At 38.3% G+C, this 17,101-nt stretch overlaps 1 protein-coding gene across 1 annotated transcript in view; it reads right to left on the bottom strand.

The window, feature by feature from the left end:
• Positions 1–316: 316 nt before the first annotated feature.
• The window catches only part of CIT (citron rho-interacting serine/threonine kinase), a 60,814-nt gene continuing 44,029 nt past the window's right edge, over positions 317–17,101 (bottom strand). The window contains exons 23-35 of the mRNA XM_010284550.1: positions 15,427–15,480; positions 7,492–7,689; positions 6,816–7,009; positions 6,174–6,309; positions 5,647–5,751; positions 4,525–4,665; positions 4,242–4,349; positions 3,381–3,543; positions 2,965–3,129; positions 1,595–1,732; positions 1,127–1,307; positions 827–918; positions 317–531 (exon numbers count right to left, since the gene is read on the bottom strand). Coding sequence (XP_010282852.1) covers positions 410–531; positions 827–918; positions 1,127–1,307; positions 1,595–1,732; positions 2,965–3,129; positions 3,381–3,543; positions 4,242–4,349; positions 4,525–4,665; positions 5,647–5,751; positions 6,174–6,309; positions 6,816–7,009; positions 7,492–7,689; positions 15,427–15,480 — 1,797 coding nt within the window. The 3' untranslated portion in view covers positions 317–409. The remainder of the gene's footprint in view (positions 532–826; positions 919–1,126; positions 1,308–1,594; positions 1,733–2,964; positions 3,130–3,380; positions 3,544–4,241; positions 4,350–4,524; positions 4,666–5,646; positions 5,752–6,173; positions 6,310–6,815; positions 7,010–7,491; positions 7,690–15,426; positions 15,481–17,101) is intronic.

The following is a 17,101-nucleotide window of genomic DNA, read 5'->3' on the forward strand; positions in this document are numbered from 1 at the left end:
AAACATCGACATTTTTTCATAATAAGAGTTTGTATACACCCCGCAGTATTTCTAAGTTAATTACTTTCTGCTTAGAGCATGATGGTGGCATGAATTACGACACTTCACACTTGAGAGAGAGCATTGAAAGAAGAAATTGAAATAAACCGAGTGCTTTTAAGTATGTTACAAAACTCTTAAAATTTACTTCCATTTGGCTTGATGATTATATTATTAGCATTTCAACTACCATGACAGAAGGAACAGCCTACATGTAACTAAATCTAGATGACTGACCTATTCACCTAATTCAGATAGAGGTAACCTCAAAATTACACAGTTACAGAATGAAAGTTAAAGGGAGAAAATTCTGTGCAGACAAACAGAATGCCAACTGATGGCAAGCCAGATGAAATCCATTTGACCTCATCTACATAAGATTCTCACCTGTCTTTGCTGTATTGGTAAGTTCAGTAGCTCCTACAGCTCCATGAACAGTTACATCACCATCAGGAAGGCAGAGCTCAAATTCCTCCAGAGGCCTCTGTCCAGCTGCAGGGAGAATGGGGAGACAGATTAAGAAAGAAGAACAAAAAAGTAAATGTCAGGAAAATAATTGTGATAGCAAAATGAAGTGGATACACACTGAATTTTTCACAGCTGGGTCATTATGACATACCAGCTAGTAAAACACTTAAGGATCTAGAAAAAGAGTGTTGCCTTATTGTAGAAGATTTAGCTAAATTAGGTATGGCCACAGCAAACAGTAATAATCTTTAAGTCTCTCAGCTCACCAAACAATATCTGAAGATTTAAAAAAACGTTCTTCCTACAAATGCTAAGTTACCTTCTCTTGCTTCTGCATCATAAATGAGCACTTTCGTTCCCTCCAGGACAATATACTTCCTGTCCCAGCCCTGTTGCCCACGTTTGTTATTCCTGAAGAAAATAAGCACAAAGCCATGTTGGATTTTCTGCTTGGATTCTGAATAAAACAAGCATGCATCTTCTAGAAAGACAATTTTCAGTGGTAATAAGTAATTGTAACGGGCATGTGCCAAGTATCACGTTGTAAGAGGTAGGATAATATAAGAAACCGTTCCAAATGTTTCAGCACCTGATATGGCACCAAGATTCATGTTTATACCTTGGCACTTTCATCCATCCTTCAAGACGTAGACCGCTGCTTGGCTCCTTCAGCTGCAGACCGGGAGAATTCATTTTATCCCGGCAGAACGCTTCAGAGAAGTGCGTGGCATATTCTGCTGGCAGTCCACAAGTAGCTGGCAAGCAAGTGGAGCATTTTGGGTGACACATCACCTGGCATTCTGACAAAAGGACAGAGAAAACCTTCTGTTAAGTGACAAAAAAAAAAAAAAAAGAAGATGATACAGCTGTCTCAACTTCTAATGCACAAAACCCCAGCTTTTCTAGAATCTCCTTCTACTCTAAATCATCAGATGTTTTCTAATGTAGAACGTTTGCACCAGCTAGTTTCAAAGTCTTCATACTTGGTCCTTCCTTCAGTTTTCACTGAAAATCTGTTCTAGACAGCTGGTGCTTTCTCATTCCACCGTCCAGTTACACCTTGTTTATGCACACACGCTGCTCTTACCAAGACATTTAGATGCTTGCCGTCCAAAGTGCACAGTATCCAGACACACTGCACATTTTGTTGCTCTCATATTTAGCCCCACATTAAAACGATGGGGGATATTATGATGCATTCGCTCTTTCAGACGTCGGCTGTACTCTGGAAGGGACAAAATTTATTATCAGGATGAAAACTGAGACAGGGATGAAAATTATAGTAGGGTTTGGCATTTTAAGACCCAGGTGATAAAAAGTGACTACATCTCTCTATCAAAGCCCTGCTGAATTCCTTTGCAATCTGCAAATCGTAAGCTACATTACCACCTCAGTAATTACCTCATACAGATGTGCAGAATATGCCGCTTGAGAGCAGACTGTAGAACTGAAATGGCTAATGTTTGGTGTAGCAAGATTATGTCAATCAAACCATCAAAATTTCAAGTCTGCACTCAGCTCCAATTCTTACAATGTGCTAAACTAATCTCTCAATTTTGCTTACAGCTAACAAACCCTTCAACACCTATACTGTTGTAATCAATACACAGCAGGCCGTCTTCATGCTAACCATCAGTGCCAGCGTACCTTAAAGCACACCTAAAACCTCTGTTAGTAGATCTGTATTGAACACAGTTCATCCTTCAAGGCGTGGTCTTTTACTGGTGAAGGTGATTCTCTTCCCTGCCCATGATCTGCCTCTGAGGACATCTTCCCATACCAATGTTACCCATCCTCATAGCACCCTGTGCCTCCCCCGCTGTCTCTGGTGGCTGGACCAGTTTGTGGGTTCCGGCTTTTTCCAGCTAAAGGCTGGCGGTTTTAGTTTGGAGTCTCTGGGTTCAACACTCACTCTGGAATGCTGGTTAACTAAGAATAAAAAAGCAGAGCCCTCAATCCTTTAACTGTTTCTGATGATCCTCTCTCCTCCATTCTCAAGGATATGGAAGGGTATCCCCTTTCTCTAGTTAATAGGATATCAATGTCATCTGTGACCTGGTATCTTCCTTTTACGCCTAACCAAAGTCTTTTCCCTTCACCAAAAGGTCTTGATAGAAACTTTCTGCTCAGCAGAACAAATCTGCAGTTTAGGTAAGTAAAAATGTTAACTGCTAAGGAAACAGACATAAATCCTTTTGATCAATGCAGAGTGTAGTACAGTAAACATACTCTTTTGAAAAAAAGATATGTTCTTAAAACAATTCGTGCTAATACTTACTTTCTTGCTAAAGTTTTCAGAAATAAATTATATAATCCAAATAATTTTAAAACAAAAAGGAAAGCAAAACTTATCTAATATTCCTACCATGAAAAAAACTGGTTTTGAAATTTAAACAAAAGAGACAGCATTGAAATAGTAGACAAAAATAGTAACAGAAAAGTTCGCTAGGAACCTACCCTCTGGTGTGGAAGATTCCTTCCTGCGACTGGAGGGTGGAGCTAGCAAACTGATCGGAGTCGGCTGATGCTCTGGTGAGCGGACTATGGCAGACATGATGATCTGCTGCCTAGCTGTGGCTGGAGTAGATGGATGAGGGTGGTCTGATATTTTCCGATGAGCAGCTATAGATGAGATAAATGCCACTCATTAACATAACCAGTATGAAACACTAGTTCATAGCAGTGGTTCTGTGTAACCATTCAGTGGTTACAACCCGCAGAAAAAAAACAAGTGTAGCCTTACTGCATCTTCACTGCAGTAGATAAGAATTAAACAGCATATGTTACTGCTATTGTGGCATACAATGAAAGGCACGTTTTCAGACCAAAAACGTGTGTCTCCTTCCAGATTCACCTTTTCTGTTAACCCCTACCTTCTTCACGAGCAGATCTGAGTTCAATGCGTGTTTTCTGTAGAGCCTCTTCCAGCTCAGCAGAACGAGCCTTCTCCTTCTCCAGTGCCACTTTCAGCTCATTGTATTGCAGGGGAACCTGTGTGGGTAAAGAAGGGTCCTCTTTCCGCCGACTAAACAGGCCCTAGCAACAGAAACACACAGACAACTCCTAACTCCTAGTAAGAGATGGCTTAAACTAGGCAAAGTGAAACTAGCTAGTGGCAGTCCGGCCAGAGGGCCTAATGGTAATTCTGATATGCGTAAGGATGGATTTTTAGTTCATATTGGCACTGGAGAAAAAAATGTTGAGATATGGATTAAAGAGGGACATACGTTACCTGTTAGTACTCACACCTTGAGTTTCCGAAAGCATCTAAACAGAGGATCTCAAAATACGTGGTTAAAATTAAATTACTTAATTCAAAATGACAGAAAGGCTTATGACAAAGATGTGACACAAGTCACATCGTCTGACTAATCAGTCCTGTGCTGTAACTACAAGACAACCACTCTAGATACACAATATGTTCCTACACACATAAATACTTACCATTAAAAAAAAAAAAAGGCAGGGTTAAAATTCTGTATTCCTACAGCCTCACTGATGCGTAGCTAACTGGATTGTAACCCAAGTATTGTAGGCATAACAAAATACTGGAAAAGCCACAAAGAACACATTCTGCCTAGTAAAGTTTGCGTTCAGCGCCTCAGAATGCTCTTTAATGAGGACACATTTGTGTTACACAACGGAAGATAAAACAGAATATTATGAATACACAGCACATAACTAACCACAAACCCATCATTTCATTCCATGCCTCTCAAACCTTTTTCACCCACCTTTTTCTTTTTCGCTGGTTGGTCCATCTTTGCCTGCAGGAAATCAATGAGTTTGGTTTGCTGAGAAATGGTGCCCTCCATTTTCACTTTTTCATGGGAATAGAGAACCTGTGAACCACACACACGTAAAAGAAATTTCATCCTAATGGAAGAAACAGATAACTCAATAGCAGAACAGAGCTAAAAAATAGTATAGGGAAAGTGTCACACAGAAACAGTAGACTCCTTGTGGGGTTTTCAGATGGGGAGCACAGAGTCCTGCCCACTGTTTCCTCACTCTCACCTGAATGTTTTCCAGCTGATATTCCAGATCACTTCTTTCAGTCTTCAGAAGATCTGCTCGATCAAGAGCCTCTTGCAGACCTTGAGTTAGGCGGAAGATGTGATTCTTTTGCAGATCCATTTGCTGCTGCAGCTTTGCCTGCTGTTAACAGGAAAACAAAGGCCAGTGTTTTGGTTTGATTGACTGCTCGTTTTTATGGCCAATTGTTTACATCTTTGTCTCCAACTAAGAACAGGAAAGGGAACATGATAAACTACTCCTAATTCTTTCAGGTTTTATTTTTTCTTGATGAGAAAGTCTCTGAGTATGAAAACCATTAATACTCATGTTATGAAGTCTTGCCAGAAATCTTTCACTGTGATGCGTAATGGAGTTCTCAACTCTGGGATAACTTGTCAGTACCCCAAGTACACCAAAAGACTCTAACTACCCTGTCTAATTGCCTGTAACCACCTTTCCCCTGAAATCCTCCTCTGCAACTTCTTCTCCCATTACCCAGGTCTGGCTGCCAGCATTCAATGTCTCACTGATGTGGTGCAGGTGTGTAACCTTGGATCAGACTCCTGAGAACCAAGCTACATTATGGAAAAAAGCTGTGAGAAGCCTCACCTGGGTCATCCACCCATGCACACTCAGCACATTGTCTCCAGAGCTTGCACTTAGTCTGGCCAGAGCTATGTTGTCAAAATGATGTGTCTGGGCACAGACCTTACCTTGCAGACCTGACCTAGGATGTGCCTCATCAATACAGGCTTCTGTAGTGATCACTGGGCCACTGGCTGAACCCGATTACCTTCCCCAAACCTGCTCTGACCTTCCTGTTCAGGTTCTGTGGGACTGTGCCCACTGGCTGCAAGATCCCTCCCCTTACCTGACTCGCTGTCATCCTTGGCTACCAACTCACGTTCCCCTGAGGAACAGCTCGCTTTTACTGCTCCCTGACATGGCCGTACACTTTGCCAAGTTTTAAGTAAACCCAATACCTCCAACTTCATTAATTTCTCCAGTTACATAGAAGAATGGTGGATGTGTAAACACTGCCAATCACACAACTTCCCCCCCCTCGCTCCCCCAAGAGGTGGAACCTTCTTCTGAAGTTACAACGTGAATTTCCAAGGTTACCTCCTCCAGAAGCCTCTGCTTGAGCTCCCTTTCTGTCTCAAGCTTCTGTTGTAAACTGCGTGCATTCATCTCCAACATAGCATGCTTCTTCTCCAGGTCATTGAGCTAGGCAGGGGGATAGATGGTCAGAATAACATTGAACGCTAATAAATATAGTGTTCCACAATCTTAAAATCCAACTTCACCAAGTACACACTAAAGAAAAATGATACAATTATCCTTTACTTACTGAAGGAGGAAAACCAGCCAAACAGCATTTTGGTATGCCATTGCTCAAATGCAGATATCAAATAATTGAAGGACTTCATTGTACGCTCCAGCATCATAGGCTGCTTTCTACTTTAGTCTTTTGAAAAAGGAAATCCCGAGGTCTTTGGCTTGAAGATAGAATTCTATTCTATGACCTCCAGTCTTTTTAATTTGCTTTAACATCTTGAAAAAGCTGCTCAAGACCACTTTTCTACAAGCAATATCTCCAGAAAAGTCTCTCATCTAATTATGAAAGCCTAGGGCTGGAAGTTACTTACCTTATCAGAAAGGCTCTCAGCTTTGAGTTTTTGTTCCTTTAGTGCTTGCTGAAGGGCTAGAATCTCTGCCTTGTGTTCTTTGACAGCTAGTTCTACCACCTGGCGAGATTCAGTAATACGCTGATCTGCTCTCACTCTGTATTAAAATGGAAAATAATGTTACCTAACTCCTTTCTGGGCTTGACCTCTTCCTAGCATGCAGTAGCATCAATAACTCTTTCAGGGGTTTGCCTCAAATTCAAGATGTTACTTTATAAAGCCAGACTGTTTGCTGCAACACTTTTATATTATATAACCCTGTTCCTGCCCCTGCTAGAACAACAGCCTGAAAATTTCAAGATCCCACAGGAACAGTTAGGAGCAAAGACTATTTTTCCATATAACAAAGTAGAATATAATACATCGAGACATTTTAGAAATTACAGTGATAAATACCACTCCCCATGAATTGCTCACTTGCAAAGAAACAAAAGGAACAATACAACTGGTGAATGACTATTAACTAATAAACCATTTTTAGAACTACCTCACAAGAATTTCTATTTAGTTCCAACTCCCATATCCTATTCTAAATATAATTTTTGTACTAGCTTCTATAGAGCATTTTCATAAAATAAAAGGAGGAGGAGGGGGGGGAGAGACCTGCTCTGTTTCTCAGTATCCAGCATTCTCTGCAACTCTCTAACTCGACATTCAAACTGGGACTTCTCATCCCCTAGAACACTTCTCCATGCTTCCCACTGACGCTCCTTCTCCAAGAGTTCATCATTCAGGGCCTCCAAGTCCATTACTTGCTCTTCCAGCATTGTACATGTTGTCTTCAAGGCCTCCATAGTCTAAAAATAAATCCTCCTATCAATTCTCACATCCCACATCAAGCGTGCACTTTAAGCTTCAGCCTTACCATTTAAATTACAGTACATGCAAATTGGCAGCAAACATAAGCTGGTAAATCACAACCCATTTATTTCAAGGCTACCATACATTCACTTGCAATTGCCGTTAATGTCAGTTCTACCTCATGAAAATCTTGAAATTTCCAGGGTCAAAAAATTAAAATGAATAATTCTAAGTTACAATATCTTCAGAGTGCAAAATTTCTAAATAAAATTGCATAAAAATACAATGGGAAATACAAAAAAGTTCCATCCACTCAACTGCTCTGGGAAGGAAGGCTTAAACGAGAAATGGTTTAAGCCATTGCCCCTGGAAGCACATTCATTCCTTATAGGTTTCCAGATTTAAAAGAATTTTTTGCCTTTCAGATAGTTAGCTAGCTATTACAAAGAGATCATGATCCAGACTTAAAAAGCCTTACTTGCTTCTGACTGGTAAGCTGCATTTCTCTCTCAGTGATCTCCCGACGGAGATGGTCAACTTCACTTCGCAACTGGACAACCTCATCATTGGCCCCTGAGGCCTCATCAAGTTGTTTGGACAGGAAGAAATTCTGATTGTTCAGTTCTGCATTGTCTTCACTGAGCTGGTTCAGCTGCTCTTCCAAATCCGTAATCACCTAGAAAGAAATGTAAATTAAATTACATGTTAGTGAGTACAGTTTTTTGAAAAAGTGTTCTCCTCTCACAGAACCGTTTATTGACAAGCAAGGAGACAACCTGGCTTTTAAATTTTTTCAAATTTAAACAAAAGCAAGATTTTAATGGTGGATTTTATGCACAGGAGTGTACTTTGATTAGGAATAGAGTTTTGTTTCTTACAGAAAATAGTTTGATTTTTTAATTTGGTTTAGAGTATAAATATGCTGTAATGCAATTTATTATTTGAGAGAGAACTGTCACATCTAAAGCACGGGATTGGGAGTCAGGAGTTCTGGTTGTATTCTCAGATCTGCTGCTGACTTACAGTGTGCCTTTGCCAAAGCCCTTTACCTTTTTTTGCCTCAATTTCCCCTTAGGTGAAATGAGGCTAATAACCTCTCACAGAGGCTTTCAAAATGTGATATTTAAGAAAATTGAACAAGTGGTGCAATGGAGGCAGTACAATCTGATGAATCTGCCTAGCAATCGTTTATATTACTATATGTAACACTGTATGTAACTAGGAAAAGGAGAAAAATTTTAAGAAATATATTCTACCAAAATAACAGCATTATGGATGGCAGCAGAGGATATATGAAGAAAGAAAAAGGTGTGGCAGCACAACAGATTAACGGAAAATGAGTGAAAAGCAAAAATTCAACAGGGACAATAGCTTGGCCTTTAATGAAGTAGAAGCACCCATTTGTTTAATCAGAATAGCATTATACTATATGCTTTAAACCACATTCCCCTTCAATTTAAAGAAAAATATGAATAACGGTGGGCCATTTTCACAGTCCCATTTGATCTTTATGAATGAAAGGCCATGAGCACTGGAGGGATGAATACTTGTATCTCCTCCTAACTCAAAACCAACGTCATCACAACAGAAGAGAAAGGAACCTCAGTTTAATCTTGAAATCAGCTTAATAAAAAGAATTTCAGAAATGGGAAAGCTCTACTCAATTCATATTCAACTCTTACAAATATGTGCTAGAGGCATTTTTCCCTAGATGTCAAAGAAAAGTGAATACGATACTTCATTAAATGGGAAAAATTAAAATCCCAGAGCACAGTTGGCCACACATTCAAATTTAAATGTTCCAATTTCCTACGCAAGCCAAGGACTTAAACATCTAAAAGCAGCAGAGCATACAGCTCTTCTCAGCTATCTGGAAAGATGACAACCATTTCTTTTTGAAGAATCTGTAACGCATATATTGGCAGCCTTTTACCATGCCTCTCCTAGATCTAAATTAACAGTGTTTGATTTTAAACTGTCAGCAGAAAAAGTCCAACTGACATTAGTCCCTGCTGGGTGAAGGGGAGTTCCTGCTACCCATATGTTTAGGGTCAAATCAAAATGATTCATGCTCTAAAACACAACATTTCTAATGAAAATCTGATCATGAGGTTGTTTCTTGACCACTTTTACTGCCCTATTCAAAATACATTTTATTCTGTATTGTATGCATCGTTTTCAAAGAACGTAGACTGTTCACATAACACATAAGGATGTGTTAGTGTCTATATTGCTGTAGGTTAAGAACTCAGAAATGTATTTATATAAACAAAGAGGAACAAAAGAACATTTGCTTTTACAGTGTTTTACCTGCCATTCTTAGAAGTAACACCTGAGATTTCTACTAACTTCTAGGCATTTTTAGGATATCTTTTATACATCCATGGTTTCTTCCACATCTATTTTATATATTAGTACAAGTACTTTCTATAAAAATTATTAAGCTGGGTTTGAAATACAAGAAAGCATAGATGAGGGAAACACAAAATCGATACAGTGACATGCAGAGTTAATATGTCAAACTACTTAATTTTTTAAAACTGGCTGTATTCCAAGTTGATTTTATCCCTTTAGGGCTGGAAGTTAGGCTCCCATTCGTCTTTATTCTATGTTCTGAGATTTTGACTTCTTACCCTGCATATAACTAAAATTAAAGCAGACCATTTTAATTTCACTGTTACATTTTATCTAGTAGGGTATTTCTGGAAAACTTAAGACAAATAACAAAGCAGTCAAGCAAGAAGGGTTCCAGAAGAAGTGATGTGTTCTCCTTTCCTGAATATTTTCTTAACAGTATATTTGTTGACATCTCCAAAATGCCTTGGCTTAAATTCCAAATATATTATAACCTATATAATGTAATCGATATAGATTGATAGATTTTTTTTTTTTTCAAAGAAAGAAAACTCGTTCTTCTTGGTACAGGTTTCCTTTTTTCATGGGAAAAGGGTAAATTTCTTGACAAATCCAATTTTTAAAAGTTATCTGCAGCTATGTATAGCCCAACACAGGGTTGCAGAGTTTATAAAGCCTAAATAGTAATGAGTCATACTGACACAGGAAAATGGGACATGGTGTGATATGCCTGTTGTGGGAACCAAGAAAAAAAGAAACACAGATCCAAAAACCACATTTGATAGGAAGTATTGTCTTAGGCATATACATATGCATACAACCTATGCCAGAGTCCTGGACCTGAAAAGAGTTAATAGCTTTAGGTATTTTTCTTTTCCGTTAAGGAAATCCCCAGGCAAAAAACCCCAAATAAACCAACCAACCAACTTCTGAGCTATTCTGGAGTTAAATTTGTAAGTACATTAAAGAAAAGTCTGTAAGAAAACACTATTATATCCTTTAGAAATCCATAGTATAATTACAAAAATCTTCACATTCAAAGTTTATAAACACTCGAAAACTTGGAAAAGCAATTCTAGCCAATCTGTGCAGCCTTATCTGTGCCACTGTATCATCACTCACGGAGCAACTGAAATTTTCTCTTCAATCTAGGCACATCTTCATCACAACTAATCCACAAAATAGAGATATAATCTAACTACACCACACTGATCTTGGCAGATTGTTCACTACATGCCACATCTAAGAGCACAACTTATCTTTATACTGATACAGAAGACTGTATCTCATTTTTAAATATTACAGAGCAACCCAAGCATAACAGCTCTTCAGGAAAAGTGACCATATTCAGCACGCTTCCCTCCCCATTGCACGGTTTCAGAAAAGCAAAGTGTTTCTGTATTGTGAGATTGTGCAGATCCACAGCTATTATACCTGGCCCTACAAGCTTCTCCAGGTGTGGATCACAAATTAAGTGTCATAGCAACAAGCAGTTCAAGGCCACGATGATTAGATTTGCATACCAGACGCAACGTACAAAATTTAATCCATATGCTCCATGTATCAAAGCCACAAGCAAAATAATGAGGGAAAGGAGAAAAAGAAGCAGTTTTAGAATACTAACTGCAGTTTGCAAACTTCGCCATAACCTTATTCCTTCATGAAGACATCTCAGTTCTCAGGTGCCACTAACAAACATGCAGGAAAATGCTAGGACACAGCAAGGTTAACTGTTTCAGGATGCTATCAGCAGCATGTTATTTGGAGTTTAATGCAATTTTTTCATACAACCTTAATTCAGAACTTGCAGACATAGTTTTATTCTATCCATTTCTACTCCTCCCCACCCCCACTAACCTTTACTAGAAAGCTAGATGTCAAAAGTAAGTAGGAAAAAAGAAAAAGCTATCTCTTAGGTTCAAATTATTGTGAGGAGGAAGAAAGAGCAGGCAGACGGCTCACTTCATCTTAACTATCACATTTGGATCCAAGAGACAAAGCTTTACCAGTGGAGAAACACAAACCACTGTAATGAAGCAGAATAATAAGCCTCTTAACGAAGACAGCTGCAGATAGATACCACTCTTGTATCTCTACCTGTTTTATCAATATATAACAATGAACTCCTCACTTTCTTCCCTTTCCATAGTCAGACAACATCTGTGACTTGAAACATACCTCACACAGAGATCTCAATCTCCAAACACTCATCGTGGCTTAGCTTGGGGTCCGTTGCTCTCATTAGTAGCTGCAGAGCAGTAGGACATTGCACAGTCTGCACTCCTCCCCACACCAAGCCATTATTAAAACAGAGTCTCCTGTACTCCTCCATCCTAGTTTCCAGAAGACGAACTGCCTTTACCAACCATAAGCCTCATCCTCAAATGATGATGACACTGTCATCATCCATGATGAAGGTCCCATTAGCCTCTTTCACAGCAACACCGCATCAACACCCTAGACATCTGACTTTTTGTCAGGCTACAAAAAATACAAAACTCCATTTTTGCCTATAACTGGCATATGCCATCACATTCTGTGTGACATGAGAATCAGGGATAACCCCTCCCACCCAACAGCCTTTTTTTTTTTTTTTTTTTTTTTTTTACAAATTTAACAAAGCCATATAAAAGTTTTTGCCTGGGTATTAGCCTTATTATAGTGGGCAAGATCCCTTCACTCTGCAACATAATTTAGCATCAAAGCATAAAACATCTTTAGACATAATTTTGGAACTTCTCAAGAACACAGATTATTCTTGTATGCCAACTCATCTAGCCAATGTGGAATCAGGGTCTTAAGCCAGAGTCAGCAGGAGTTTATCCATGACTAAAATTATATATGAGCCTAATGGGCTTGCAGATTTAATGCCTGAATATCCAATCTCATAGACAAGTGCAGAATCAAGCCTGTTAATGCTTAAGATAGGAACACACGATGATGACAAAAGAACCTGAAGAAGGGGAGATAAACCTTGTTTTACTGGAGAAATCTTGAATGAATGGAAATGCAATATCCAATTAGTGTTAAGAAATGACACTCTCCTTGCTAGAATAAAAGCAACAGCCTGTACCTGAAAGAAACTAGAAGATTCAGATAGTGGTTCCCTGGACTAGCAATAGTATTTTACTAAGCTGAGTGTAAAAACTTTATAGGATTCTTCTAAAAATGTATAGACTTTACCACCTGCTTACTGAATGTTTTCTTTTTGGAACAATTCTATTATTTAGATAACTTAGCTGCATTTTTAACTTCAAATGTGCCGATGATCCAACAACAAGCCATAATTAAGAGGCTGTTGGACACCACTGACAAATACGTAAATTTTCCTATTTAAGAAAATGCCTTTTATTTCTAGATCTTCTTCTGATTGCCTGGAAAATACTTTTAATGCTCAAATGTATCATATTTTTGGTAGATAACTCTTTCAATGTAGGGAAGTAGTCCTTTTCCCTCAACAGATTTGCTGGATGAGCTAACATTTTAAGAAGATTATGATAAAATATTGTTCTTCTTGTGTGCCCACATGGATCTGTATGTGTGTACAGCAGGTGCTACAATTTACAATTTTTACTGTAATTACATATCATATTATTTCTTGCACGACTGAGTGACAGAGAACACAAAAGTAGCATTTTCTTTTTGACCCCCAATAGTAAGAGAGAGATGTCACAAGATGAAACAATGCAGAGCTATCAGAGCAACTGAATATAAATTCATGAACAAGGCAGAAATTACGACCAACAACATAGCAATGGTCTCTATATAAGCACCCCAAAACACAGCAAATTTATAATTAACAACCAGGAGAGTCTAAAATATGTTTACTTAGTCATAGACCTCAGCAAAAGGAAGAACAAGAGTGCAATGAGGGTACAAGGAAAGCAGGCACACATTTGAGGTGTAAGCCTTCTCGACAATCGGAAGCTGTGAGCTTTGTGAAGCTAGAGAAACAGAAGAAATACCAAAGTAAGTAGATTAAGTATTTTTATTTATCTTTTGAATACTATGAAAGCACTGAGGCAATTCAATGTTTCTTTTTCCCCCCCCCCCCCCCTTTCATAATCCTTATGCTGTTTTGGGCTTCTCAATAAGATTAAATAAAAAATAATTCCATACCAAAGTTTGCCAGACTAGTTCAAGGAGTTTATTTCAGTTTTAAAAAGATATCTTTTTCAAACTTGCTAAAGCAATAAACTCACTCATTCTCATGCTGCATAAGTAGCAGCATATTACAATTATTCCCTTGAAGTGTTATCTTATTTTAAAAGGAGTATAAATTGTAATCATCTTCAAGTAGAATCACATGTTCACAAAAAAAGCAAAGCTTGCATCATACTGGTCACAATCAGATAAAAATGAGGTTGAAACATCTGGTAAAGGCACAATAATAAACATTCCCTGATCCCTCACTGTCAATAAAAGATTGTCCTATATTTTCTCTCAGTGCTCCTCAGTAGATGGGATGGACAGATAGAACTGTTCATAACACAGAACAAGGAAGCTTCTATCCATGGTCAATTAAATTATACATGCATTCTCCTGGGCTCGAAAGAGAATGTATGATGAGCATGTATTATTCATTTAGGAACTATTTAATTAATTTCTTATTGATGAGGATGTCTGATCCCACTTATCCCACTGAAGGGCCTTACAATGCACAACACTTTTAGAAATCCTTTTATGCAGAACCTTTGAAGCTCTCAACATTCTTGAAGTGTTATGGGTCATTCTTCACTGCTGGAGATTGTTCACCACACTTACAGAGCCAAAGCGTTACCAGATAATGAGTTATAATCTCTGAAAGGCAGCCTACCATGCAGGGAAAAGAAGCTACAGATTTTCCACAACTGGTTTTTGCCTGCATGGAGATCATACAAGCATTTTGATAGAAAGCTGTCATTCTGTAGAAAGGGCAAGATCGAACAAAAAAAGATAGCTATGGATGTAAGATAGCACATATGGAGCTAGATGATCAATCTAAGTAAACAAAGGGAACAAAAACTGAAGTTTTTGTGCAGGATTTCTTTTAGACAGAGGTTAGCACTGCTCTACCAGTAAGCTCTGCTTCCTCACTTCTTCATATCAGTATATTCTATGAACAGAACAGAGGAATCTCCTTGCTTAGTGCTAAAGAGCAACTGAGGAAGACAGAGTAACTCTCATCCTGAAAAGGTATTTTTGAAAGATGAAAAATTGTACATTAGGTACTTAGTCCTACAGCATGAAAAATTAAATTTGCGTAAATCACTGAAAGTAGGGAAACAGTCAAGATTTAAAAAACAGCAATTAAGTCCTTCTTACAGGGTGTGGAAAGAAAAGCCTAGAAAGATCAGCAATCAATGCCAATCCAGAGGACTATGGTCCTTTTGTAATTCACGTCATGGAAGACAGATGCTCTCCATCAAGTGTCATAACTCTGAAGATAGTGTTAATCTGCAAGAATTCCTATTGATTGACAAACCCGTGGACATCTGTCCTGGATTAATGAAATGAATCTAAAAACATGTCAAAAGATCTCAAGCAATAGAAGGTACAAATTAAGATCCTAAAGTCCTCTCTGCTCTTTGAGCAGATGACTACAATGTCAATGTATTATCTGGAACCATAACATTTCTTGCCTCTTCAAACAGTGTTAAAGTCCTCCTTAAAATCCAGAGTGGCATGAAGGCTTTTCCACTCTGGCCTAGATCTACAATGCAGCTCAAGATTTGGACAGGTAGATCTTTTCTTCTTGTGAGCAGAAAAGAGCTTCACCTAAAATCATTTTTTGCAGCTGCTACACCATTCTTATTAGCTGCACTGCAATGAGATATTTTAATTTACTTTCTTCTCCAAAAAGAAGAATAGTGTCAATTTCATGATCAGACTAAAACCTCAAAATTGAGGTTTACCTGAAACCTAAAAGAAATCAAATCCAATCCATCTAGCTCCTACTAACACCTTGAAGCCAGAAGTCCACATTAGGAACTAGTGTCATCAAGGATTAAATAAGTAAATCACTTGTTTCCTTATCCTTAATTTCAAAATAATTCAATGATTTGTATTTAATACTCACTGTGCAGCTATTACGAAGGGCTTCAAATTTACGCTGGATTTCATCTCTATGTGCCTAAAGGAGGTAAGAAGTTAATCATCAATTTTTCATACATTAGAATTCGAATCCAACAGCTGTTGCTAAACAAACTGCAGAACAATCTACCAGCAAACAAAGTTTGGAAGGCAGATGCTGCAGGCTATGAAAGCACTCTGTAGTGGCAAAGAACTGATTAGCAAAAGTCACATCCTACTTAATCAAAATACACTTACACTCCCAATTCTGAACTACTTTAGAAAAATGTACAAACTCGAGAATTTAGTTTTGTAAAAGGTTCCATCTGAAATGGTCACCAGAAGACATGTCGATTCCATGTTAGGTTTGTACATTCTTGACATTTAAATTTTAGTTTGTTTTGCTTCCATATTTGCTTCCAGATTAGTATTTCATATAAAATAAATACTGCATACAATTTAACGCTTGCAAAGAAAAACTATAATGATTTATTATGCAAGCTATCCCAAACAGCTCTGCCAATCTACCTGAATCCTACCATAAAGTACCATTTAATCCTGAGCCTCTGTAAAAGGCAGTGATGAAACATAACAATCAATTCTTTGGAAGACAGCATCCAAAGTATGGAAAAGTGCAAACACTTATTTTAAAGAATGCAGTATTGCATGCACCATTTTACCTCCTAATTTACAAGCAAAGCATGACAAAGCAAAAGTTCTTGTTTCAGCCTCATGACCTCTCTCAAAATTCATCAAACTGATTTAACAAGTGTCTAATGTCATACGCTGTCTGAAAACTTAACAAATGAAAGGTTAGTGTACTAGCACATCCAGCCACGTTTCTTCATTCAGAACAGTTTCCTTAGAGCCAAGAGACTAAACAGGAAAAAAAACTGTTCAGCAGAAGTCAAATAGGAGAGCTAAAAGGCTATCTTACCACAACAGCCAATGTGAAAAATAAAAAAAATATATTAAAAAATTTATAACAGAAATATTCGCAAGCCCGCCAAACTGGGACTATCTTACAACAGCAGGTCCAAAAGCACTACCGTTTTGCCAAATTAAGTGAAGCAATAACTGAGTGAACACACGTCATGAACATTCATCTGTTTCAGTGTTTGTATAAAGATACCAAGCACATCGCCATCCCATTGGCAGCGATTATTAGTTGTTATGCTGGGAGGGGTCTGCCTCAGTTTTGAGCAAAAAAGAAACTGAAGCCATGTTCTATTCAGTTATTCTTAAGCCTTGATGTTGCTGCTGTACTTTCCCAGCTTGTAGCCACTTTAGAACAACTCTGAGTGAACAGTTCTCCCATTCATCTACCCAAAGCATCAACATAATACAAGCACCTATCTCAGTTGAACCCACCATCTCTTCCGAAAAATAGCAACGGCAGAAACATTCGGAACAGTTCTTTGATCAAATGCCACTGGAGCAAGAGAATGCACATTTTCAACACTTCAAAAATAACTGGATTTGAAGGTCGTTAAAGACTGCTGTTCAATGGGGGTTAGCTGGTAGCAGGTCATATACTTCTCCACTTTCTGCCCCCACAGCCCTGGGAATCTTTTATGAAGGAAATATTTCTTAGAATCAAGCAGTTTAAAAGCATCTTTTTATACTCAAGAGACAGCAACCAGCAACATATAATTTAGAATTCCATTTACTGGGAGTTGGGG

This window comes from Phaethon lepturus, unplaced genomic scaffold (genome assembly GCF_000687285.1).
Source record: "Phaethon lepturus isolate BGI_N335 unplaced genomic scaffold, ASM68728v1 scaffold17303, whole genome shotgun sequence".
Lineage (NCBI taxonomy): Eukaryota > Metazoa > Chordata > Aves > Phaethontiformes > Phaethontidae > Phaethon > Phaethon lepturus.